The sequence below is a fragment of the Anticarsia gemmatalis genome, chromosome 12, assembly GCF_050436995.1.
Source record: "Anticarsia gemmatalis isolate Benzon Research Colony breed Stoneville strain chromosome 12, ilAntGemm2 primary, whole genome shotgun sequence".
Classification (NCBI taxonomy): Eukaryota; Metazoa; Arthropoda; class Insecta; order Lepidoptera; family Erebidae; genus Anticarsia; species Anticarsia gemmatalis.
In genome coordinates this window covers 2,509,717-2,536,952 of record NC_134756.1, presented here as the reverse complement: position 1 = coordinate 2,536,952, position 27,236 = coordinate 2,509,717, and the positions used below count along the sequence as shown (strand labels likewise).

Here is a 27,236-nt window from a genome sequence, read left to right as displayed (position 1 = left end):
AAGAAAACATGCGGAAGTGTTACCTTTTTATTAAACGAACTCGTTTCGTAAACTGGTATATTATTTTGATGAGATTTAGGACATTTTAAGGACTGGGACAAATCATCCGACGGAAAAGAGGTAAGTTTGCCTGCTGAATTATCATCATTTTCCTTACAAGGTAAGTCGTTTGTGTAGTACTTAAGAGAGTTATTATAAGATTTAGATTTATCATAAGATTTAGTATTATCATAAGATTTAGAATTATCGTAAGATTTAGTATAGGATTTAAGATAATCATAAGATGTAGTATAAGATTTAGTATCATTATAAGATTTAGTATAAGATTTAGGATTATCATACGATTTAGTATAAGATTGAGGATTATCATACGATTTAGTATAAGATTTAGGATTATCATATGATTTTGTATAAGATTTAGAATTATCATACGATTTAGTATAAGATTTAGGATTATCATACGATTTTGTATAAGATTGAGGATTATCATACGATTTAGTATAAGATTTAGGATTATCATATGATTTTGTATAAGATTTAGGATTATCATACGATTTAGTATAAGATTTAGGATTATCATATGATTTTGTATAAGATTTAGGATTATCATACGATTTAGTATAAGATTTAGGATTATCATATGATTTTGTATAAGATTTAGGATTATCATACGATTTAGTATAAGATTTAGGATTATCATATGATTTAGTATAAGATTTAGGATTATCATACGATTTAGTATAAGATTTAGGATTATCATACGATTTAGTATAAGATTTAGGATTATCATACGATTTAGTATAAGATTTAGGATTATCATACGATTTAGTATAAGATTTAGGATTATTATAAGATTTTGTATAAGATTTAGAATTATCATAAGAGTTAGTATAAGATTTAGTATAACTCAGTTGTTCGTTTGGTAACTGAGGTAAATAAGATTTAGAGATAATTGTGTCATTTTTGAATCCTATGGATTCCGATCGACACGCATTCGGAATCCGATTTAGTTTAAAGGTTCGGAAATTAATGTTTCATTAACGCTTGAATGGTTCATGGCCGTATCATTCGTATGGCAAAAATTTACATTTGCGTTGCCTCTATGTACATCACTACTCTGTGCATGAGTATTATTACGGTGTTGATTATTGTACTGCCGCTTGCGACACTCGGTTATCAAATGACCGGGTCTTTTGCAATATGCGCAACTTTTACGTGGGAAATTATTAGGAATTTGTGACGATTGAATTTGCATGGGAAAACGATTTTGATTTGAAAGATTTGAATTAGAAAAATTTGTATTATAAGATTTTACATTTTTGTTCTTATTTCGATAGCATTCTGAAGACAAGTGACCTTGTTTGTTACACGTCGAACATGTCTTCGGTGATTTAGAAGAGAGTTTGGTAGCGTTAAATAATTTTTCTTCTTCAATAGCATGTGTGACCGCCTCGTTTAGCGTTTTAGGGTTACGACATCGAACTATATGCGAAAAACTCGGATTTAGACCCATAAGGAAGGTATTGAGTGCTAAATCTTCAATACCGGCGACTCTACCGACTAATTCGTCTTTTTTATCACATGAGAAATGCACATCTGCTAACAACCGCGTAAGACATGATTCTATTCTCAAGGAAAATTGCGTGACTGTCTCCGACGGCAAGTTTTGTTTGCAATTTTGTAAGTCGGACAAAAGATGTGATGAATGTTTCTTCTCACTAAAGTTCTGTTTTAAGAAATCCTTGAGTTCTGACCACTTACTAAAAGTTTTTAAAGAACATGCTACTTGTGCCTTACCTTCCAATTGGGAAATAATAAATTTACATAAGATAGTTTGTTGTTCAACGGAGGCAAGTGAAATGGCATTGTCACAGTTTGTAAGAAAAGCGGGGAGCGTTTCCCTTTTACCATCATATGGTTTAATAAATTTGGTAAGGAAATTAAGAGTTATAGCATTGGACATTTTTGTAGGATTTTTATTTTCCTTTTCAGATTTTACTGAAAGTTCGGAATCCGTCATTGATAATCAACAATAATAATTAATAGGTATATGTTTAGATAACCTTGAGATTTAGTAGATATAAATTGATTTCTAATATAATAATTAGATTATAAGATTTAGATATACAGATTATTTGTTGTTACACGGCTAATTTAAAATAAAGTTTTATAATAAGATTTTCTTTTCAGGTTTGCAGAACGATGCACAAATTATTTCGAATACTTTTATCACAAAATTTCACTGCACACACAACACAGAAAGTTAAGACTTACGTTGATGATGATTTCGTGTTCCAGATGAAGGCGAAGAGGATCAGGTGAGTTAGCTGCATCATGGGAACTGGCAACAGCTGAAGACGTTGACAACACGGAGCTGCTCTACACCCAGAGGGTTTTATAGGCTCAGTAGAATTTGAGTATAAAAATTTCAGATTGAAGACGTAGGTAATTCAGGTCAAGGTTCAAGGTCTCGATTGCTGCGGCGCCGGCTCACGCTTACTAGCGGAGGCTGAAGGTCGGCTGCAGTCTAGTCAAGGTCAAGACTAGAATTTGGTTGACGGGCTAGCGCTGGCTCACGCTACAAAGCGGAGGCTGACAGTCGGCTAAGGGGTGTACTTGCGTGTCTGATGCGGGCTCACGCTGCGTGGGGCGGAGACTTATCGTCGATCTGACGTGATGCGGGCTCACGCTGCAAGAGCTGAGGCTTACCGTCGACCTTGCGCTGCTAGTACACACTCACTAAGAACTGTCCGAATGCTGTGGTCTGAACACGGGTCCAGAAAGCCAACAGCATCCCACTTCTGACACCAAATGTTTTGCGCGAAGTCCTTAGCGAGTTTTTAAAAAAAAACTATTTATTAAAACCCGAAATATATTTATTAAGAGACCCAAAATTACACTACTACACGAACTCAAACTGTTGCACCCGGGAGATGTTAATGGAATTACTGAGTGATGCTAACTGCTAACAACAACTGACTACTGGCCGCGTGGCGGTGATGCTTTTATAATAATTATGTATTGCTTGCACAGCAAAACTTATTAACTAATTTCGGATATAACAGTTTTGAGCCCGTGGCATTATCTGAAGAATATTTGATTTAAATTTAAGTTTGAGCGTAGGATCGGTTGAAGTCGTAAAGGTCTATTTTGAAATTGTTTGCAATTGTGATAGTTTATACTTTTGGGGAGAGGAAAAAATATATGACCTTTAAGTTTACTTTGCAATTATGGCAGTTTTTTTGTGGAGGGCACAAAATTAATGATCGTTAAGTTTAGTTTTTTATTGTAGAGCTGTTTTGAATATTAGTTATTCGTTTTTTTCACTACCAAAGAATTACTTACATATTATATTTTTAATCTAAAGGTAGCAAAAAAATCATAACATGTGATTTATTTTATTAAAAGTATATGCTTAGTTATTGAAAACATAAAACATACTTCGTCATGACTGTGTCTTATGTAGAGATCGCGTTTTAACAGTGTGTTTTCTTACCTTATAAGTTCTAATGAGATTGTTAGGAGATAGAGGCGGGAGTTTTATTTCTGTTATCAATTTGTCTGTGATGTCTGCATTGAGGAAGTCGTGTAATTTAACTTCAGTCTTAGTTAAATTGTTGTTCACTGGAAAATAAATAAATACATCTAACTAAGGTGATAAATCAGATATAATCTGCACGGTTTCAATAAATTGGCTCCCAATAGTTTATTTGGTTATCAGACAACATTATATCTTATTTGAGTTAAAAATATCTAGATCACCGAGTAGAAAAGCTGTCTATGCAATGGTTCTAATCACAGGAGTAAGTTATTTATGATGCCGCATAAAATTATACGTTTTTTAAGTTATATATATAGGCTACTATTTACATGCAAGAATTGCGTCTTCTTCTCCTTATCGTATGGTTGGTTAGTAGTTAACCTGGTGTCAAAGTTGTTTAAGCCGCCCAAAGCCTTTTGACGTGGCTTAACGACTGTTATATTAATTGACAATAACCGAGGCTGATTTTTACGTGCCCACTAAATGCACTAAAAGCACGGAGATGCTAAGTTAGAATACCACTATGCGATCGCCCGTCTATCGAATGCTTGCGCCAAGGTTTGCTTAACCCACAAATCGTTTACCGACTGGTGAGCGCAACACTGGTTATGGGCGCCATAGAATTGCATGAATGCTGTTTTCAATTGTAACACAATTTACATCATACATACATAATAACAAGACAACTTTCCAATGACAACACTTACCTACAGTGACGGTAGCGCCGACCGTCTCAAGCAACAAGAACACGTCCGAGGGAAAGTCGTGGTGAAGGTTCTTTAGAGCTAAGTTGCCGCCAATTGTACCGATCTACAAAATAAATAAATAAACGATATTACATGGTGCAATTATTTTTGTATGCTTGATGGAATCTATTGTGAGTATAAAAATTGGAATAGTAGATGTATATTTGTTCGGTTGTTGAGTTTTTAAATGAGAAAGTGTATTGCCTACATTGTTAAGCAGTAAGCAATTATTATTGGTCTACGACATTTTGTGCTATGAAAGATTTGATATTATTTTCGACGATAAAAGGTGAGTGATATAGCTTAAACTAAAGAATTGGTCTTCTTAACTATGAAACACTAAACTTCAATTACACTAAAATTGTAGCGTTACCAGGATCATTTATGCATCCATAAGCGTTAACCGGTAAGCTAGTTTCATAGGGAAGCTTAGGTACGTTTTTAAGCACGGAAAAGATCCGGTTCAGTACCACAAAACTACCACTTACATGTTTTAGGTAAGTTACATGCCTAGCAAATGTTCTGTCATAATGCAATTAGTACTAAAAGTTCTCGATGCAGCCAACATCTACATACTTACATTTCTCACAGGAATATGTGCGACTAAATCCAGATGATCATACAAAGTGTCCAAGTAATTGAAGTCCGAGTTACTCTTGCTCCATTGTTTGAAGGTGTTCATGACGTCAGTGAGGCTCATGCCTGCTCCGAGGATGAGGTTCTCATCACTGATTGTTAGCTTGAGGGTCTCTATTGATGAGATGTCTATAAGGACACGGGCGTCTGATTTTATTGGGTATACTCCTGGAAAATATAAGGAATGTAGGTAGGTATATAGTGTGAAATAGCTGAAATTATCAAAGTGGGTAAATGATTCTGATGCATTATTTTTAGAAGATGACTCATAAACATAGAATTGCACTTGCGTCGCGCTTACTTTGCATAAATAAACAATGAACGGATATAAAATACAACAGGACCCGAAAATACTAAGGAACTTGGGTCAAATATGTCCAGCCGAAAAATAGGGCCATATGCAATATTTGCTACACGAAATATTGCCGGTTAAAGTGAAACATGCATGAGGTTTGGAATTAACAAAGGTATGTGGCCATATTTTTCGGTTGGCCGTATTTGACCCAGGTAGTTTATTTGTGGATAACATAAATAAATGTTAGTATATTGAGTGTTATAATACAAACCTTTCCCCGTATTGCCAGCTACTAGTCTGTAGCTTTTCGTACCTTCTCGTGTAAGTACCTGAAATTGAAAAATTTCGTTTATGTAGGTACATACCTACAATCTCAATATAGAAAATTATCAATTGTTTCTCTGTACCATGTGGAGTGGTCCCGTGCTTTTCTGTACCATGTATAGTTCAAGACTATCGTAGAGCGATTTGCCAGATTCGATACTGTCGTGTAGCATTTGAAAAAGCAAAAATAATTCTTGCGTAATACGCTAGGGGAGCCGAAAATACTTACATACATACAAATGATATTGAAATTTAAAAGACAACTCCCGCACTAAGAACTGCTCTTGTGTCGCGGGGACTTTTACAAACATATAAACAACGGACACAAAGTACAACCAGACCCGAAACAACTATTTGTGGATCGCACAAATAATTGTTCTGTGTGAGAATCGAACCCACGACCTCCCGACGCAGAGTTTTCAGAGGAAGCACTCGATCGTTTTCTTTCGATACGAAAGCACAACATTTTAGTCAGGTATAAATAGGGTACTTTTCCTTGTCATACCTTAAATACATCCTGTATAGTATAAGCCTTGTACCACTTGCAGTTGTCCATCGTACGGACTTGCATCAAAGATCCCGACGTGTCTTCTATCAAACACCAGTCGTCTTCAGTGATGCTGCACTTGCGCTCGCATTTCTTAACACACGGCGTTAGGTGCAAGTCTTCGAGATCCTGGAAATTTGCATTGTTAAGGTATCAATGTACGTTTAAAAGAGGTGTTTTAGTGAAAATATCATCTGTATTGAGTATTTTTGGTCCAAATGATACTTATAAACATATTATTTGCATACGTTTACTGGATAATAATTAAGAGGTGAGCTTTGAACGAAATATACTTCACGTATAATTTTTTTTTTGGTCTGGAGGACTAACCTAGAGACTAACACACGCCACAGCAATCACCAATACCTTAAGATCGAAATTCGTTTTGTACTCAGAAGAAGCACTTCCTTCTACAATTTAAAAAGCCTTTTGTAAATACCACCAATACACGGGCCTTTACAAGCGTGCGAAGGACGTCATACGCGAAAAAACCATAGGGATCATACGTGTAAGTGGCGACATGATTTAGTTCGCACGATTTTAATGGTCCCGAGTGTAGTAGTTCGTTTACCTGTATTTTATCCTGTAATTCCGGTTCTAGGTCTCTCGCAAAAGTCTTGAAGGTGTCTAATATTGGTCTGTAGCCTGTACATCGACAAATGTTGCCGGCAAATGAATTCTCTACTTGCTTCGTTGTTAACTTACTGTTTGATTGTAGAAGGCTGTGGACATAATTATGGAACATTAATATTTAAGAAATTGTTTTCTAAAGTGTATTTAACAACAAATATTCAGATTCTAATAATATTCAGTATGTTGTTATTTAAAAATGCTGTAAAACTTATTTTTCTTATTATAGATTTTTTATCATAATATTTCCCTTATAAAAGACCTACATAGTCTACCTACAATTTTATTACAATACATGTGATGACCACACTTTATAATAAATAATTAATAAGAAAAAACAATGACGTGATATATAAACAGAATCAATTTTTAAAATCATATTAATTTTGTAAAACATTTGTATTACAGTAGTACTTTCTCTTCGACTTTTGCGCATTTGACTTCTTGTTCTTTTGAGACAGTAATCGCACAGCTTTAAGCAGTAAATTAACTAGCTGACAAATTATATTCACCTGTACATGCTCATAACCCACCCAGGGGTACAGTACCCGCACTGCGTGCCATTGAACGCGGCCAGCGTGGTCTGTATCGGATGGTACCCGTCCTTACGGTTGCCGATACCTTCCGTCGTCTTTATGTCCCACTCGTGGCATGACAGGATGGATACTAGACACTGGAATAAAAAAAAACAACAATTTTAAAAAACAAGTATTGCCAAGTATATGGTTTTGGTCACCACGCCGCTACCATTGCGTCGGGAGGTCGTGGGTTCGATTCCCACACGGGACAATTATTTGTGTGATTCACAGTAATTGTTTCGGGTCTGATGTGCTTTGTGTCCGTTGTTTATATGTTTATAAAAAGTCCCCGTGACACAAGAGCCATTCTTAGTGCAGGAGTTCTCTTTTTAAAAAGAAAAAAGAAACATATATACTTGCGTGTGCGGCGGCTGCTTAGACCACTCGGCTTTCGCCGCTTCCGAGTTTTAATTATTCGTACTATTAAAAAAAATCTAGGATGGTCTAATGCCCGTTTTCTAAGGCACTAGATGTGCCTTAGAAACCGGGAGTCCAAAACTTAACAAACATTCTGAAAAAACTCTTTACTTGTGGATAAAATGTTAATGTAGGTTAAATAAAAACATACAATTGGTTAAATAATCATCAGTACTATTTTCTTGACCGCAATACATAAAATAATTCATATTTTAGGTATTGTTAATTAGTGTTTTTGTATGATCCATAGATCATATTCATTTTAACCAATTTGAATTGCAAATAAGGACTATTTAAGAACTACTTTTTGTGTACTAGAACCTTGAAAACCAAGTTAGAAGAAACTCACGGTATTGTTAAAAACGATTTAGTTTAAAAGGAAAACAGTAATATTATGACTATTGTTCAAATATGGCTGCGACTAATTACAGACTTACGTTTACCGCGGAACCCGTCTGTTCCGAGGGGTATCGTGTTATAACCCAGGTAACTGGATTGTGGAGTTCCGATAGACAGTAACTTGTAAATTACTGGTATTCAGCTGCATCTGCTGAGACTGGTAGCCAGCTCTAACACAATTGAAAGAAGGGTAGGCTGATTGAAATCTATTTAAGTTTGGATAGTAAGAAGATAACCTTATATTATATGATAGAATCAGATAAATAAACATTTTAAGAGTATAATGATTCTTAGTTGCATCATATCATCTTGTCTCCCCACGCCAAGATGATTTACATCCGCTAGTTATATGTCGCAGTTGTTTGTCTTAATAACTAGTATTGCCGGCCTTACTGGCAACAATGTGTAATCAAGTTTAATAATCCTGCTAACAATAGGGTCTTTAAAATTTTACAAAAGTAGATATTGGTATCTGATCAGTCGCGGGTACTGAAACCGCTTTCCATTTTCACTGTAAAATACCGTTTATATGAAATGCGGTATTTGAAACCGCCTCTGATGTTCGAGCTAAAATAAATACGACACCTGTGCCTTGATTCTCTACTACTATCGACTACCGACAACTGAACTGTCATCGAGAAATTTTGTATGAAAATCTGATCAGCGCCTCTGACGGGTGTCGTAGGAAACATGTTGGCAGTGCATTCTAAATGTCAAAATTCGATAGCTAGCCGGTTGTCGGTAGTCGATAGTGGTAGAGAATCGAGGTACTGCTCTCAGTCTGTAGAATACAAAGTTTCCGACTTATCTTCCAAGCTAAGCTAATAATAATATGTACTAAATTATAGACCTGAGTTGGTTTCGTGTCCAATATTTGGTAAAAAGTTCGTTTTCTAAGTATTTCATGGGACTAAAATACAAACGAGGAACCGCGGTTACATGTCAATACAACTTTAGATATTAGAGGCGTGATTATATAAAAAATTATTCTTCTTTTAATTGAATTTTTCCATCGCTACTTTATTGTTCGTTCATCATAATTATTGTGTGACGCAGTAGCTTACCTTGATCTCTAGTTTTTAATGCCATGCGTTAATTACCGGCGCGTGTATTATGTATGAAATACATTTGACAAAGTTATATTGTATTTGTAAAGAAAAATATTTATTAAGTAATTAAAGTTAGCGGTGGACTTATTAAAGCTAAGCAGCCGTTGGCCAGCAGTGGGACATAAAAGAGGGCTGAAGAAACGTCTTAATTATGCTTACATTAATCCTACATTTAATAGGGGGCGAGCCTATTGCTATTTCCCAGAGACGTAAGGTCTAATAGGTAGAACTTATTATTTATAAGACGTTACATTACTGAGGCTTGAATTAAAGTTTTTGCTAGTTTTCATGTACGACTAAGAGTAGGTACTAGGCATTGAAGTGTATGAAACATATTTAATTACCGTGAAGGGTAAAGTCGTCCATTGAGAACAGTGTAATAAGACACACTATAAGGATCACACAGTTTTTTTTTGATAATCGAATCCTCTACCTTCGCTCGCCGGATAACGGCATTTGAGCACCCTAAGTCCTGCAAATAGGACCATACATAGGCAAATTTGTATGCAATTAAAAACTAACAATCACCAATCCAAGAAACACAACTTTTACACATAATATCACGCCTGTTATACTCGAAGGTGTAGGCACCCGCGTTTCGCCATTAACATTGCTATTGTCACATACCAAGCATGTTTCTGATCTCCGGACTACAATTGAGAAACTAATATAAATTAGAAATCAATAGCACTTTGTCCGAGCTGGCAATCGAATCCGGGACCATATGGTTAGTAAGATACAAAACAGACCGCCACAAAGAGAGTCAAATTTAATTAAGTTAATAAAAACGAGATCTGAATTTTTTTTTGACATTTAACTTGTAAGTAAAATGATTATGCTAATTTTACGTTCGTATAAACAAATAACAGAAACCACGCGTCAGTTGTGGACCAAAACAGATTGTCTCCTTGAACTTAGAACGAGTGGTATATATAAGTACCAAGACAATGACCTTTTAAGCCTTTGAACGTCATATTCAAATTGTCAACATTGGCCAGACTCATGGCCAAATTGTAAATATTAAAACGCTATAATAACAAAGTTCAGCCGGCTTATCACGTACCTCATTTGACATCTGATGTACGCCGAATTGATTACTATTCAGTACATGGCAAACCCCCGGTATCTGAGTAGATTTAACGGTAGTTTCCTTCCTTCAATAGCGTTTTTTTTATATGAGTATGAACGGTATTGAATAGATAAACTACTGTTAAATGTACCTCAGAAACCGGGGGAAGAGGAGCTTGTGGCTTAGCTGATAGCTAAGCTACAGCCACACGGTTCGATCGCTGAGGTTAAGCTACGCTTGCCGAGATTGAAATTTATATTTTCTTAAGAAAAATTTAAAAGTTTATGCAGACAACATAAATATATTTAAAGGTCATGTTGAATGTTTTATTTGAATTTCGAGTGTTTAGGAACTATAATTATGTATTATCTCTAATTATCAAACTTTATAAATTTATACTCCCCGACGAAGTTGATTCAGAATTGCTGATAGGAATCTTTAAACAAAAAGCTTGGACATGTTTTTATTCAACTAGTCTTGATGGCCGGTTCGTATACCATATTATCAAGATACTAGTTACCATAAATGGAGACAATAAAGGGACTATTGACCGTGGTATTATTTTTATAAAGGCGCCTATGCAGCATTCCGAGCTACAATGCGGAAGAAGATTGATTATTACAAAAAATAAAAAATACTGTTTCGATAATGTGAATAAAGTATGAGCACGATTAATAACATTAAGGGCTCGTTTCCTAGATCAAGTGGCCATAGTTAAACGGAAAGGATCCAACCCACACTATTAAAACACTCCTTGAAGTTAAAATTTTAATATCACGAAAACAATCCAAGTAAAATTCAAACCCGCCATGATGTTATAGTCCTGAGTTAGTCCCCAAAGTTAAAGTGGAGAATCAATGACGGAATACGATCTGAACTTAAAAGTTAAATATCTCGAAACTACGTCTGTGTGGGTTGGATCGTTTCCGTTTAACTATGGCCAAGTAAACTTGTTATAGTTAAAAATCCTCCAAGTCCGAATCGGACTCACGCACGAAGGGTTCCGTACCAAAGAATACGAAAAAATTCGTTTATTATATGGGGACTATTATAATTTTGAATTTTTAGTTTTTGTTGTTATAGCGGCAACAGAAATTTACATCATTTGTGAAAATTTCAGCTTTCTAGCTATCACGGTTTATGAGATACAGCCTGGAGACAGACAGACAGCGGAGGCTTAGTAATAGGGTCCCGTTTTACCCTTTGGGTACGGAACCCTAAAAATTGAACCCTGGCTAACCTACACGTCGAAAAAAACGGTCATTATTCTTTCTCTATCATAATATGAACCACAGTAAAGTTACCAAAATATAACATCTTAAATCAGATTTTTCAAAGCAAACACATTTTTAATATGATTAAAAATAACGTTCTTAAAATATCTCGAAGGTCCCAAAAGTCAATTATCTTTTAATACTTTGATGATATCAATAACAGACGTCATAAATCAGGGTATTGGGTTAAAATTTACGAAGTATAGGGATTATTTTTAAATCTTCTTCATGTTTAAATTAAATCGACAGTTATTATGGTCTCTAAAGACACGTTCGAAAAGGTTTTAATCATGTTTTCGAAATAAAGTAAATTGGCTATATAATTGCTTTTAAGTTTAAATCACAAAATAATGAAGTTTTGTTAAGAGCCCGTAATAACGTGTTTTATAACCTATACTGTTCAAATTGTAGGCCAAACATTTTTTAAAATTATAATGTTGGCCTACATACATCTAAAAACGACAACATCAAAGACATTATTGGAAATACTTTCTTTGGCGCACAAATAAATTAAATGATGTCAATTACTTATTTTAACAATTGTATAAAAAGGCTCTCGCAAAAAACAACTACATGTACCATACTCATAGGAGTCTAAACTCAAGTGCACAAAAAATATTTTTTGTGGCTTAACATCAATCATTAAAACAATACTTATTTCTGGTTGGACAACATTTGGAAGTGGTTTGTTTCTTGATAGATCGCTTAGTAAAGTATTTGAAGTTTTAAATAAAAACTTACTTTAGTGGTCTTCTATCACTTAACGTTATCAAGCTGAAGAATTTAGCAAATGTAACTTTTCTAAGGGTTAAAGATACGCTTTGGGATTTTTTGTCACCGGTCTTACTAAACCCGAATCAATAAAAATAAATAGCTAACGTATATGTGTTAAATTTTAGCCCCAGATTTTATAAACAGACTTCAGGCAGATATTAAAATACTAAGAATAGATGAATATCCGGGATATAACATTGGCTGGCTTTGATCTAAACGGGACCGCTAAGTAGCATATTAATCCCAAAATTTTAGGGTGTCATCTTTTTAACTTTCCTAACATTATGAATGCGAAAATTTTAATGAATATTTGTTACACAGTCACGCTAAAACTAGTGAACGGTTAGTAATGAGCACACAGATAGTTTATACACTATCTATCTAAAATTTTGTCTGCTAGTATACTGTAATACTTACAGAATTCACAGCAAACACATGTTTTTCCTTCGTGGCAGGGTGTGTAGCCGTGACGGACACGACGCAGGCTCCACACCCCCCTTCATGGCACATAGCCTTCGTGCCATGAAGCTGCAGGTAGTTGCGGATGTACTCGTTCAAGCTTGTCTCCGGACTCACTTCTGTGCCCGCTGGAAGTAGAGATTGGAAATGTTAGAATGGCCTATTGCCTTAAAAACGTCTTTAATTTAATATTGTGATGCAAAGACTAGGTATTTCCCAAAGAATAAATATACCTACACAGTTATTTGTAAAAGTCGTAAAACAAATCTTGTTGCTTATGATGTTAGCTATCTAGTCCTCCGAGGTTGTTATAATTTACCTTAAGTAGCCCTGTATACTGGCTGACCCTAGAATACCCTTGCTTTTTTCACATCCCAACATCTTGTCGTATAATAAATTAATGAATATATTTTGTGTGTTAGATGAAAAAAATTAACCAAAAAGTGTAGCTTATTCACCCGGCCGATATTATTTTGGTGGATATCTTAAAATGCGATTTATATTTCAGTCATATGGTTTCAATGGCCTTTTTTGAAATTGTTTATTCGACTATTGCAATACACACCATTGATCATTGTTTCTGAGGTGACGTCAAACATAATGTAATCTTTAAAACCGGAAACAATGGCTTTGAAAAACAACAGATTTTTGCAAATTACATAAATTATTCACGTAAGTAGTTTTTGCTACAGTTTTGAATCTTCCAGCCGACTAATAAATCAGCCTAGCAGATATAAATCCTACTAATATATATTATAAATGCGTAAGTTTGTCAGTATGTATGGATGTTTGTTACTCTTTCACGCAAATACTTCAGAACCGATTACATTCACATTTGGTATGTAGGTAGCTGAAGACCCAGAATAACACATAGCCTACTTTTTATCCCCGAGTTACAGATCGGGACCTACACGGGAAGGGTTTCAACGCAGACGAAGTCGCGAGCGGCCCATTGTTATCTTAATTTTAATAAGTGATCGGCTTTGTCAAGAATCTAAATTATGGTTGTTATTCCCAAAGACAATACATTGAAGTGACACCAAATCAATATTATATGGTCAATGATCACATCTTTCATTAGAATTTACAAATACCAATGAATGTTTTATTCAAACAGTGTATTGTTTGGCATCGCTTAAGTATTCAACAATTCTAAATATTTACAAGCAATAAAAAACTCAACTGCATATTCTCTCAATCATTTGTCACTTATTTCAAAAGAATTTTCTGCTTAAACTCGGAACCTGTAGCACGATTCTCTACAATTGGAACCATTGGGTATCGAGAGTTTGACATTTAAAACGTACTGCAAAAATAGTTTCTATGACGCCCGCTAGAGGCGTTGAATAGAATGTCATACAAAATCTTTCGATAGCTAGCCGATTGTCTGTATACAATCTTATCACAAATTTACAATCTGCTACGGTTCTGATTGAAATTCCTGATTTAATTTCATCATAAAACAACATTCTTAAGCGTCAAAAAACAACGTAATTAAAATACCAGATGTCAATACAACTGTTTAAAATTTCGTGAACAAAAAGTGCCCTTATTAGGTAAGTTGGCCAACATTGGTCAACGAATACAATCACTTGTCCTCAACTAAAGAATTTACGCCGATATCTTATAATATCTTACACTAGCTGACCCGCGCAACTTCGCTTGCGTCACATAAGAGAGAATGCGTCGTAATTTCCCTGTTTTTGTAACATTTATCGTTGCTACTCCGTTCCTTTTGGTCGTAGTGTAATGATATATAGCCTATAGCCTTCCTCAATAAATATGCTATCTAACACCGAAAGAATTTTTCAAATCGGATCAGTAGTTCCTGAGCGCGTTCAAACAAACAAACAGAAAAAAACAACCAAACTCTTCAGCTTTATATATTAGTAAGTATAGAGTATAGATTTTAAAAGGATGAATTGTATGTTTCTTTCTACACTAGTGTTATGAGGCGAATGGCAAACTCACTTTAAAAGAATAAAACTTTATTTATTACACTTAGAAATAATATATGAGTTATGAATTAACACTGATTTACGACTAAGATTTGGAATTGATTTAGAACTAACTATGTTTAGAACTAACTATGAACTGACTTAACTATGAACTGACTGTTCGTACATCGAGGACGAGCTTATATACTAATACAATATGTGAAACGTTAACTTATTAGCTAATGGTTTTAGGGCTAAAGTAAATATGATAAGCGAGTCCTGAGAAAAGACAATAACAAAGTGATTAGTAATTATAGTAAACAGGATACATTAAGATGTTTTGATTTAGATGATGTTAAAATATGAGGACTTTATAGTTATATACTAGGTTACAAGGATTTATGTATTAATATGTCTTATGTAATACTACAATGTATGACTTATATGCTATTATAACACCTCCCCCCTTAGAACAAAGATTGGGCGTTGGCTCCTAAACTTTGAGAAGATGGTGGCAGTATTCTTGTAGCATTATTTTCTTCGTCTTCGTCTTCTGAGATACATGAAGTATTATGAGTGATGGTCCTCATTGGGATACTAATTTGACTGGATCGTCTTCTGGAGGAGTTGTCAAAGCAGTTATTAAAGATTTGTATACATCCTCTTTCGTTTGTACATTGGGTAAATCTATACCATCGACTGAATAGTTTCAACAGGAGAAATGTTAACATGAATATACCCAATATAAAATAGAACCATGAAAAACTAGTTCGGTTATTCTCTAAGAACCTTTGAGATGCTGATTTAGACCGTAAGTTTTGTAGTTCTTGAGAGTAAGTGTCTAGATGATTCTTGATAGTTTTTAATGCATCTAATGGTACATCATTGATGGCTATAGGAAGTAGAGTTGGAGTCTTGATGTCTTCGGGTATTTCAAAGCAATCTTCAGTTCTGATGTCGGGCACGATGACTGGATATGTGACATTGTCTTCTGATGACTGATATGCTGACAGAGTGCTGTATCCGGTGTGGAGTTTACAGCCCTCAGGTAGATTTATGATTCCGGATCCTTGAAGTTTGTGGTTGGAAATTTCATTCAGACATTGTAATACACAGTGAGTATCCTTTGTTAAAATGTAGAGCCACTTATTGTTGCCAAGAGGTTGAAACGTTTGAATTTCGGCAGGAAATGTTGTGGTTGTACAAGTCGTAGGGATTGTTGTCGATTTACTGAGGAGGATATCCATCTCGCAGATTGGTCGTGCTGAAGAATCGTAGATCACGAGGTCTTTACAGATGCTTTTTCGTGAAGCGTAGACTTTGCAGTTGTTCAGCAAACTCGTTGAGACATATCTTTGTCCGCTAGGGTTAGTGGCCAGGTAAGTATGCTCAGGGATAATAGTTGAGTGGAAAGAGGAATTAGGATGTTGGATAGGAATTGAATATATATGATATAAAGTTAAAGGATCATTCTGAACTAATGGGAATTCTAAAATATAAACTAGTCGATCAGAGAAGACGTAGGCTGATAGATATGAAGAATCTAGAAGTGTATGGATGTTTTCTATAGAGACGGAAGTAACTAATCTTTTATTCGTTCTTAATTTATTAGATAGTAGTAATTCATTATATAATTTTTTCAAGGATATAATAGACGGATGGATAATGTTTGATTTAGCAAAGAGGATACTTGTAAGGCAGTCATTGATATCGTTTTCGAGATTTGTAGCCAATTCAAGAATTTGTATAGTAATAGATGTAATATCTTCAGTTATCTTTAAATTAAACACTAGATTTTCGGTTTTGTTGAAGTAGTCATTTAAGCGACGTATATTTTCGTTGATAATTTGTTCATCGAATGATATTTTAAATATGGTTTCATTAAAGTTTTTTATAGTTGAGCTAGTAATTTGAATTTGTTTTTGCATTAGTTCAGACATTTCTAGATTTTGTTTCTCGAGAAGATCTATGTATTCGTTGTAATGTTTGGCATCTTTGGCATCAGGAGTACCAATGAGCCATTTTAAAACAGAACTCAAACCATCTAACAGTTCTCTCTTTTGGCGTGAATTCTTACCTAGATACATACTTAGTTCTGAGAGTCTATTTTCGATTTTATTTAAGCTAACATTAAGATAAGATTTAGTTGAAAGAACAGTAGGGAAATTCAAATGTTTAAATGACATAGAATTAAAATTATTTGAAAGTCGTTGTAAGGACTCATAGGAAATGAATAGGGGCTTCAGATCACGATATATGATTAATTTCCATGATTCTTCGCTAATTAATATTTGGCCTTCTTCGTTATAAAATATTCCAGCGTTGGAAGTGAGAGGTTGGGAGAAATTTATATTGGCAACGATTCCGTTGGTTGCCCTGCAATAGAAACAACATTGTCTCCATTAGTTTTACGATAATTCTGAATTCGTATTTTAATAAATTTATAAATTTTGTATAATAATATTACAACTACGAGTTTAATAAAGGAACAGATTATAAAATTGAGTATATAACTAGGACTATAAAGGGATTGGAGTAAAGATATGTCATTCTGGGCTGTTGTAAAATGACAGACCCTGGAAATTATAAATAAATTTTACTTAATATATATCTAACATTAATTATCTCTACTACATATTATTATCTAAATAAGGTCGCAAACGGTTTGGATGCACTAATTGATTTTTACCTGCCTTTCGAATCAAATAATTTTCATTAAAGCCTACACGTAACACTTCGTATGGACCATCCCATTTTGCATCTAAACTATTAGGATTAGGAACTCGTAACAATACCTTTGAACCTACTTTATATTCTATTGGGTTTTTAATTTGACTATCATAGCGTTCTTTAGCTTTTTCTTTCATTCTTTCTAAGTTAATCAGAGCTGTATCACGAGACACTCGAAGACGTTCGTTTAAGTCCTTTAAATAGTCACATGCGTTATATTCTGGAATTGGTTTTAACGAATAAAATGGACGAGGTTTAAATCCGAAAAGGAGTTCATGGGGAGTGTAACCCGTAGAAGCATTAGTGGAGGTATTGTGGCACATGATTGCAAATGGGATTATGTGATCCCAGTTTTTTAAATGACGATTATAATACATACGAATATGGTCGCGTAATGTTGCATGGAACCTTTCTAGAGCACCGTTTGTTTGTGGATGGTATGCAGTATTGAATGTTTGATTGCATCCTAGAAATTTTACTAATTGTTTCATAACTTTATTCATGAATTCGGTGCCTTGATCAGAATGAAAACGTTTGGGAACCCCGAAATGTTGACAATAATGTAGTAGTTGCTTGGCTACTGTTACGGCTTCTTTGTCTGGGATAGCATAAGCTTGTACAAAACGCGTTAAATCATCTTGCAAAGTTAAAATATACTTGTTACTGTTATCACTTATTTCTGAGTATGAAACAAGATCAATTGAGACACGTTCAAATGGTTCAGTGGATTGGGAGGTAATAACCATGGGAACTTGAAAATTCTTTCTCTGAATTTTATTCCGTTGACAGGTGAGACAAGAGTCGATATAATTTTTGATATCATTGGTCATTCCTTTCCAATAATATTCTTCGCGAATCTTTTTTGTTGTTTCAGAAATACCACGGTGTCCTGAAAGTGGTTCATCGTGGAATGTTTTAAGAATTTTCGGAATTTCTTCTGGTTTAGGATATTTTACTTTGTTTTCGCAAATGATAATTTCGCAATTATAATATTGGCCTAGGTATGCTGAAATACGCAGTTGCTCATTATTTAATAATTTACAAGTTGTATCATACTTAAGATCGGGAATATAAAGAGTATCTATATTATGGTGTTGTAGACAGGACAAAAGTGCTTTGAAGTAACTTTCACTGTCCCAAGGATCGAAATGGTTGGGTCTTGTATAACATAAATAAAAATTTTGCTTTTCACTAGAAATAATGTGATCTACACTATAGAGTGATTTTGGTTTATCTAGGTTGACAGGTGCGCATAAAGATAAAGCTTGATTTAGTAAATTATTATGGTCAGCGTGATTACAAGATATGGGTAGAAATATGTTTTTATGTCTAGGATCTAATAATTGATTCGGTGAGATTTTTATAATAGAAGGATCAAAGCAATTAATATCAGGATCTTGTAAAGAAAGGAAATGTTCATAATTAATTTGCATATAGTCATCTTCATCGGATGGGAATTTATTGTCATTGCGTTCTACGTGGTCTGAAGGACTTGGACTATCTTGAGTTAAATTGATTACGTTAGAATTCAAAATAGGAGGTCGGGATAATGCATCTGCATTTGTATTAAATTTACCTGATTTATGAATGATCTCGTAGTCATATTCTTCAAGTTTTAGTCTCCAACGGACTAAACGACTACCGGGATCTTTGATACTAAATAGCCATTTAAGAGGCATATGGTCAGTTACGACTTTAAATTTACGACCGTATAGATATGGGCGGAAATGTTTGACTGCCCATACGATGGCTAAGGCTTCGCGCTCGATCACTGAGTAATTAGATTCGGCTTTGTTTAATGTTCTTGATGCGTATGCAATAGGTAGGTCTTTGCCTATTTCTCCTTGAGAAAGTATAGCACCGATAGCATATAATGAAGCATCCGTAGTTAAAATAAATTCTTTGTTAAAATCTGGATATTGAAGAAGGGGAGTTGTGGTTAAAATTTCTTTACATTTATCAAAGGCTTCTTGTTGGCTTTCACCCCAAATGAATGGTGTGTCCTTTTTAAGAAGACATGTTAAAGGTTTAGTTAGTTTACTAAAGTTTGGAATGAATCTGCGGTAATAACCTGCAAGACCTAGAAATGATTTGATATCTTTACATGATTTTGGAATTGGGAAATTTTGAACTGCTTCTACTTTACTCGGATTAGGTTTAACACCTTCACTTGATATAATATGACCGAGATATGCTACTTCTTTTCTCATAAATTCACATTTATCTGGTTGGACCTTTAAACCATGCTGCTTAAGGCGATTAAAAACTTCGGTTAATTTTTGCTCGTGTTCTTGAAGGCTTGATGCGAATACCACAATATCGTCAAGATAGACAAAGCAACGGTCACCTTGTAAACCTAAGAGAACATTGTCCATGGCTCTTTGGAATGTTGCGGGTGCATTTTTCAATCCAAAAGGCATCCTAAGAAACTCATAGTGACCATATGGAGTGCTGAACGCGGTTTTAGGTATGTCTTTAGGGTCCATTTCGACTTGATGAAAACCAGAAGCAAGATCTAATGTAGTAAAATAAATTGAATGACCTAATTTGTCTAGAATGTCTGTTATGTTAGGTAAGGGATAACTGTCTCCGATTGTGATTTCGTTTAATTTGCGGTAGTCTATCACCACACGCCATTTTTGTTTTCCTGAAGCGTCTAGTTTTTTAGGTACTACCCAAATGGGGCTGCTCCAAGGCGATGTGCTAGGTTGAATTATGTTTTGGTCTAGCATTTTTTGAACCTGAGATTTGACTTCTTGCTGATGTACGTAAGGAAACCGATAAGTTTTAGTGTTGATAGGAACATCTGAGGTAGTTGGAATTGTATGTTTTGTATGACTTGTGAATGTAAGAGGCTCATCTTCTATATAAAATATATCTGAGAAGTTGTTGATGATTTTATCTAATGACTGTTTCTCTTCGTTATTTAAATGATCTTGTCGAATTAATTGTTTTACCTTTAACCTCTTATCATGGACGTTGTATTTAATATTTGTTGAGTTAATTGTATGAATATTCTGAGATAAGTCAATAGTTTGAAAACTCGTTGCTTTAATTATAGGAATATTTATTAATTTGTCTTTGTCACTAGTGTTTACGCATGTAATTAGAAATTTGTTATTTTTGACTGTCACTAGTGCGTTTGGAATAGTTATGTCTTTGTTAATTATTTGTTTGTCTATGATTGCGGGACCATTCTGTACATCATTAGTGAGACATGTGATTACTGTTTCGGCCCTTGACCCTATTAACTGGTTTGTATCTGAGGATCCCTTTGTGATTTCACCTATATTGAACAATTTATAGGAACGGTCTCGTACACGCATTGTTTTAGATTGAACATGAATACTAACATTAAATTTAGTCATAAAATCATTACCAAGAATTCCGTCAACTTCTATGTTAAGATTAGCTACATGAAATTTAAACTTAGAGAAATTGTCTAGAGCAATTTGTGCTGTGCCAAAGCTTTGTATTGAAGAATCTTTTCCAGATATACCAACTATAGATACGATGTCCGATACATCTAGAGGTGCGTTACCAATCTTTTCCTTTTTGAGGACAGAAATGGCTGCGCCGGTATCTATTAGCATAGTAACTGGGTTGCCTTCAATATGGAATTTGCAGTGTAGAAGATTTTCAGGAGGTACGTTTAAAGAAGATATTCTGATGGATTTCGTGATCTTTGATTTTGTTGAGTTCAGACGAGATTTAGAATTAGATTTAGTATATGATTTAGAATTAGATTTAGTGTCAGATTTAGTATCAGATTTAGTATTAGATTTAATATTAGATTTAGTTTCAGATTGAGCGTCAGATTTAGTACAAGATTTAGGAGTAGATTTAATATTAGATTTAGTTTCAGATTGAGCGTCAGATTTAGTACAAGATTTAGGAGTAGATTTTTGCTTAATACTAGAGCTAGAGTTATTAAATGATATAGGATTAGATTTAATTATTGTTTGGATTTCAGCCTGAATACATGCATCGCGAAGTTGTGTCCGATACACTGGTAGACTTGGCGATGTTTGAGAATCAGTCTGAGTAAAAGCGTCGCGAAGTTGTGTCCGATACAATGATAGACTTTGCGAAACTTGCGTGTTTTTTATGTGTCCCCGATGGACTGGTCTAGAAATTTGTTTTGTTATAGCTGGAGATCCTCCAGCGGGACTTGATTTTGGATCATTTTTGTCTGGACATAATATCGAGAAGCGGTTTCCTCGGACATGTCCAGATCCGGGGCCGCTTTGGAGTTTAAATTATGAATTTTAGGCTTAGGAGCTGGAAGCGCACGTTGGTTTACCTGATTCGACTGTAGATTTTTATAATTGTTAAATTGCCTTTTTCGGCACTCTGAAATTAAATGACCTGGTTTTTTACAGTAATTGCAAGTTTTACTGGTATTTATATGATTATGATTTGTTGGTGGAGTTGGGTTTGTTAACCGAAACATTTGCTGTCGAGCACGATTCATTGCACATATTTTCTCCTCTTGTATAGCGAAACGGCCTGCTTCAGAAAGAGTTGTAAAGCCTTTGGTTCGCAACATTACTCCTATCTCTGCGCTTATACCGTTAACGAAGACGCTTAAAGCTGTTTCTTCGGTAACCGCTAATCTACCGTAAAGAGTACTGTCAGTGATTTCTGTGCTTAACTTTTCGACTATTTTACTCCTGCATAGATCTACTCTATTAAAATACTGGGTTATAGATTCATTTGGTTTTTGAAACATAGATTGAAGTTCTAAATTAAGATGCGATATGGTTTTTACGTTTGAAAATTGGCTAATAAGAGAAGATTTCAATGCTGCCCATTTATTATATTGTCTGCAATGGATATTTGATGCTCCTACACCAGAAATGTTATTCAGGACGTACACTAATAGAATTTGCTTTTGATCCTCTGTGGCTAAATTAAAAGCTGAATCGCAGGATCTGACGAATCCGTAGATCTGGTCAGGTACATTTGTTTCGAATTTGGGAATTAGTTTGAGGAGAGTCGCTATATCTAGAGAAGTTGAAGTTTCGCTTTCGATCGACATTTTGTAAAAAAAAATTTTGGTAAATATACGAATAATAAAAAGGTTAAAACAACTTGGATAAGATTTAGAAACTAGGAGTTAGATTTAAGGATTTCAGGCAAGGAAATAGAGCATATGAGTTTGGCCACTTACCACAGTAACATCAATATGTTCAGGAGCTGCATGTTCGGCGAAAACTGTTAAAAGCCGTCGGCTACCACACGATGACTGGGCGATGCTGTCCCTACGTGAGTTTCGTCTTCACAATTGCAGTATCCTACCGACTGCGCCAAATTTGTTATGAGGCGAATGGCAAACTCACTTTAAAAGAATAAAACTTTATTTATTACACTTAGAAATAATATATGAGTTATGAATTAACACTGATTTACGACTAAGATTTGGAATTGATTTAGAACTAACTATGTTTAGAACTAACTATGAACTGACTTAACTATGAACTGACTGTTCGTACATCGAGGACGAGCTTATATACTAATACAATATGTGAAACGTTAACTTATTAGCTAATGGTTTTAGGGCTAAAGTAAATATGATAAGCGAGTCCTGAGAAAAGACAATAACAAAGTGATTAGTAATTATAGTAAACAGGATACATTAAGATGTTTTGATTTAGATGATGTTAAAATATGAGGACTTTATAGTTATATACTAGGTTACAAGGATTTATGTATTAATATGTCTTATGTAATACTACAATGTATGACTTATATGCTATTATAACACTAGTAATATTTCGCTTGTAATACCTGTGTTATAAGGGAAGTTTGTAAGAATCGTACCAGGTGGCGTTTTATGGTGTCAACCTTCCCCTATAGGAAAAAGGCGTAATATTATGTATGTATGTACACTCGTGTAGGCAGAGATTCATGAAAAACACCAACGTTTAGAGATTATTGCTTTAAAATATAATGGGCATGTTACCAGACTCCAGACTACTATTGAGAATGTCCAATCACAGTTTCTGCTCGACTCGGAAATCGAACCCCAGATTGTGAGGTCAGTAGTCAGATACCTACATAACTTACCGCGCCAATTCAATTTTAATTTTCATTATAATTTTAGTCTTAATAATGATTATTTCTTATTTTATTTAGTACGTTTTAACACGAGATGAGTTCAAGGCCTTCCAACATTTGTTTAGTGTTAAAAAGTCTAGATTTTTTTGAGATTATCTTTTTGGTTGTTAATTACTGTACCGTGAGATTTCAAGATGCATGCAAAGATATATGTTTATCTTAATTTAAATAGTTTTCGGTTTTATCACTGGTCATAAAATAAATAAATGTTTTAATTATGAATAAGACGATTACTTTAATATCTAAAATTACATTTTTGTTACTCTTGAGTGTCCCACTGCTGGGCAAGAGTGTACTTCCGAACAAAGTCCGGGATAAGCCTTGAGTCCATCACACTGGCCAAGTGAAATCAATGGCCTTTACATAAAATAAAAGATACATTTGGAAAACTACTTGACCAAATTGTTGCAAGTCATTTGTGTATTTTGAAGGTTAATGTAGAAAAAAACTAATCCGGAAATCACGGATTTCGGCGGTTTCCCATCAACATGCCAGACGACTCGGCAATTGTTATAATTCTATCTAATCGTTTTGCGATGTCGCTTACATCTAATATCAATATTAGTTTAGTTAGTCAGTTATACTATATTTTAATATGATACAAATACATACATAATATCAAGCCTATTTCCCGAAGTGGTAAGCAGATACCAATGAACGTGGTAAACTTATTACGTGTTACTTTTTATTTTTTGTTCAGACCCTTATTCAGTGAGGTACATAAAGAGCAATTCTTCGTAAAGTACATCTATGTAAACGATTTGCCGTATACAATTCGTTGACGGTCCCGAATTCATCAATCGCGGAAATTATTCTAAGGCTTTTTTCTATTTATTTCTTTAACTTAATGATGATTAAACATATAACCAACTACATAAACATGATTGAGTAGTTCGTAAGCTTTAAAAAACAACCAACAAGACCCTACAAAAGTTAATTAAGTCTATACAACTTATGACATTTACTGAATGTCAATATTAATTAATTCGAAAACGATTTTGGGAAATTATTATTACAGGATTGTTATAAAAAACGACTATTATTAACATTTTCAAAACCAATTTGTATTTCCCTGTTATAATAATATGTTTTGATTAACAAAAAAGGTAGAATGGGGTTTTTTATTATTTGGCTTTTTTTAGCAACTGCTCCTTCATTACAACTGACAATCTGTATGATTGAAAGAACATCCTACTAATCCTACTAATATTATAAATGCGAAAGTTTGTGAGAATACATGGATGTTTGTTACTCTTTCACGCAAATACTACTATACCGATTACGATGAATTTCGGTAATTAGATAGCTGAAGACCCGGAATAACATATAGGCCATTTTTTATACCGGACTTCCCGAGGGATCGGGATTTACACGGGAAGGGTTCGTCGTTAATATAATGCAATTCAATAAGACTATGAGACGAATCCGTATTCGCCCTTCTCGTTATGTTCAAAACCGACTTGTGGAATTAACTATGGACAGCCTCTCGGATGTACTCAAAAGCGACTCTTGAATTGAACCTGGGACTGTACTATCCACAGCCGCAGATACTTCCACTGTGACATAAAACACAAACAAGTATGAATGAAGCCAATCGTGTGACCTCTTTCTTTAATATCAATAGACATTCTTGTAGTATTTATCACAAAAAAAAACGTTTGCCTTAATAGCTTCTCATTAAAATAATACATTGTTAGAACAATAACAAAAACTCATAAATCGGTCATTATCTCTTTTAATTGTGAGAAATTTAACTTAGGAAAAAATATTGCGTATATGTTACCATGAGAAGTAAAGACTGATGACCGGAATCTGAATAAGCTTCTTCTTTCTCATCGTATGGTTTCGTGGTCAACCTAGTGTCAAAGTTGTTTAAGCCGCCTTAAGGCCTTTGATGTGGATTGACGACTGTTATTTTAATTGACAACTACCGGGACCGACTTTTTACGTGCCCTCCGAAGCACGGCGCCAAATTAGAATTAAGATTTCTGACTGATGTTGATCTGATGACCACTACATGGTCACCTATCTATCGAATGACCGCGCCAATGTTTTGCTTAATCCACAGATCGTTTCCCGATCATGAGTTTATTAATTGATATGTTGACAGTTCTTATCTTAGTTATTATCTTAGAATAGGTTAAACGACACCTAAGTACAAACCGTGAAACTAGCCTTTACTGCTTACGGTTTTTCATGTCTCAAGTACCTTTATTTCGGAGGACGGAGGATAAATAGTGGTCGTTTAGCACATTATACAATTACTAACTAGAACTGAAAAAGTATCAATTAATCCTGACTATTATTTTCACACAAATCACCAACACAGTGTATGAAAACCTATTCATATACACAATAATATACTTATCTCTCATTATAGGCTAAAAATACATTTAATAATATCAGATAACAAATATAATAACATTACTAATAAGCAGTTATGTCGCTAATTATATCGACTGATTTAGTTCCAAGTAGATATCTTCGACTATTAATTTATTTTGAAAAGATTACATTTTTTTTTCATTTGCGAAACATAGAACATAGAATTGGTGCAGTGCGTGTATTAGGGCACGTAAGAAGTACCGGTTGTTGTCAATTAAGAAAACATGCTAAAGGTCTTGGACAATTTTGACTGCCTCCGTGGCGCAGTGGTTTAGGTCGCCACGCCGATACCACTGTGTCGGGAGGTCGTAGGTTCGTTTCCCACGCGGTTATTTACACACAATTGTTTGTGCGATCCACAAATAATTGTTTCGGGTCTGGTTGTGCTTTGTGTCCGTTGTTTGTACCTATATTAATACGTGAAGCAAAAACTTTGGACTCCTTTTTAGGTAAAACGTGCGGACGCACAAGTATGAAAGGCACATTTACAATTTATGTGTAGGCCAGGAGGAGTGCAGAACGCTAATATTTTTTTAATAATAATGCTTATAAAGTACATTAAATCATTGAAATAAACATATGAGGTCTTACTGAATGTCATTAATTTTGATATTAAATAACTTATAATTTAAATTCATTACAGTCGAATTCCGAATGCTGGGCGTCAACAAGTGTGATTAAATGTGACAAATTCGCATAACTAATAAAATCAAAGCATAAATAATTTATATTATAACCCATGTACTTAAATTGTATTTTATCATATACTTTACAAATAAGTTAAATATGTTTTCAATGCATATGAACTCACGGAATTATCGTTCTCTGTTTTATAAAAGTACTTAGCATAGATGTATGCCTACTAACACCTGCTACAATAAAAAAGTGTTATCTATGCAACAAACAATTTAAAAAGGCCTGTAGTTTTTTGAAACCAGGGTAATTGTATATTGAAATCTTCTGGTATAATAAAGATAAGATAAAGAACACGTGTTATTTTAGCGTTAGTTAAGAAATAGGTACTATTTGCTTTAATTTTAGTTTATACTAGCTGACCCGCGCAACTTTGCTTGCGTCACATAAGAGAGAATGAGTCAAAATTTTCCCCGTTTTTGTAACATTTTTTACTGGTACTCTGCTCCTATTGGCTATAGCCTATAACCTTCCTCGATAAATAGGCTATCTAACACTGAAATAATTTTTCAAATCGGACGGGTAGTTCCTGAGATTAGCGCGTTCAAACAAACAAACAAACAATCAAACAAA

General features: G+C 34.5%; 1 protein-coding gene across 2 annotated transcripts in view; it reads right to left on the bottom strand.

Annotated features, from left to right (window-relative positions):
• The window catches only part of LOC142976904 (uncharacterized), a 42,339-nt gene that overhangs the window by 13,433 nt on the left and 1,670 nt on the right, over window positions 1-27,236 (bottom strand). Inside the window, exons 2-10 of one of the 2 annotated variants that reach the window (XM_076120486.1) lie at window positions 12,757-12,926; window positions 7,232-7,392; window positions 6,661-6,811; window positions 6,048-6,218; window positions 5,490-5,547; window positions 4,868-5,091; window positions 4,249-4,351; window positions 3,497-3,624; window positions 3,071-3,085 (exon numbers count right to left, since the gene is read on the bottom strand). In XM_076120486.1, the coding sequence (XP_075976601.1) occupies window positions 3,071-3,085; window positions 3,497-3,624; window positions 4,249-4,351; window positions 4,868-5,091; window positions 5,490-5,547; window positions 6,048-6,218; window positions 6,661-6,811; window positions 7,232-7,392; window positions 12,757-12,926 (1,181 nt within the window). The remainder of the gene's footprint in view (window positions 1-3,070; window positions 3,086-3,496; window positions 3,625-4,248; window positions 4,352-4,867; window positions 5,092-5,489; window positions 5,548-6,047; window positions 6,219-6,660; window positions 6,812-7,231; window positions 7,393-12,756; window positions 12,927-27,236) is intronic. The other variant, XM_076120487.1, reaches the window with a different exon arrangement.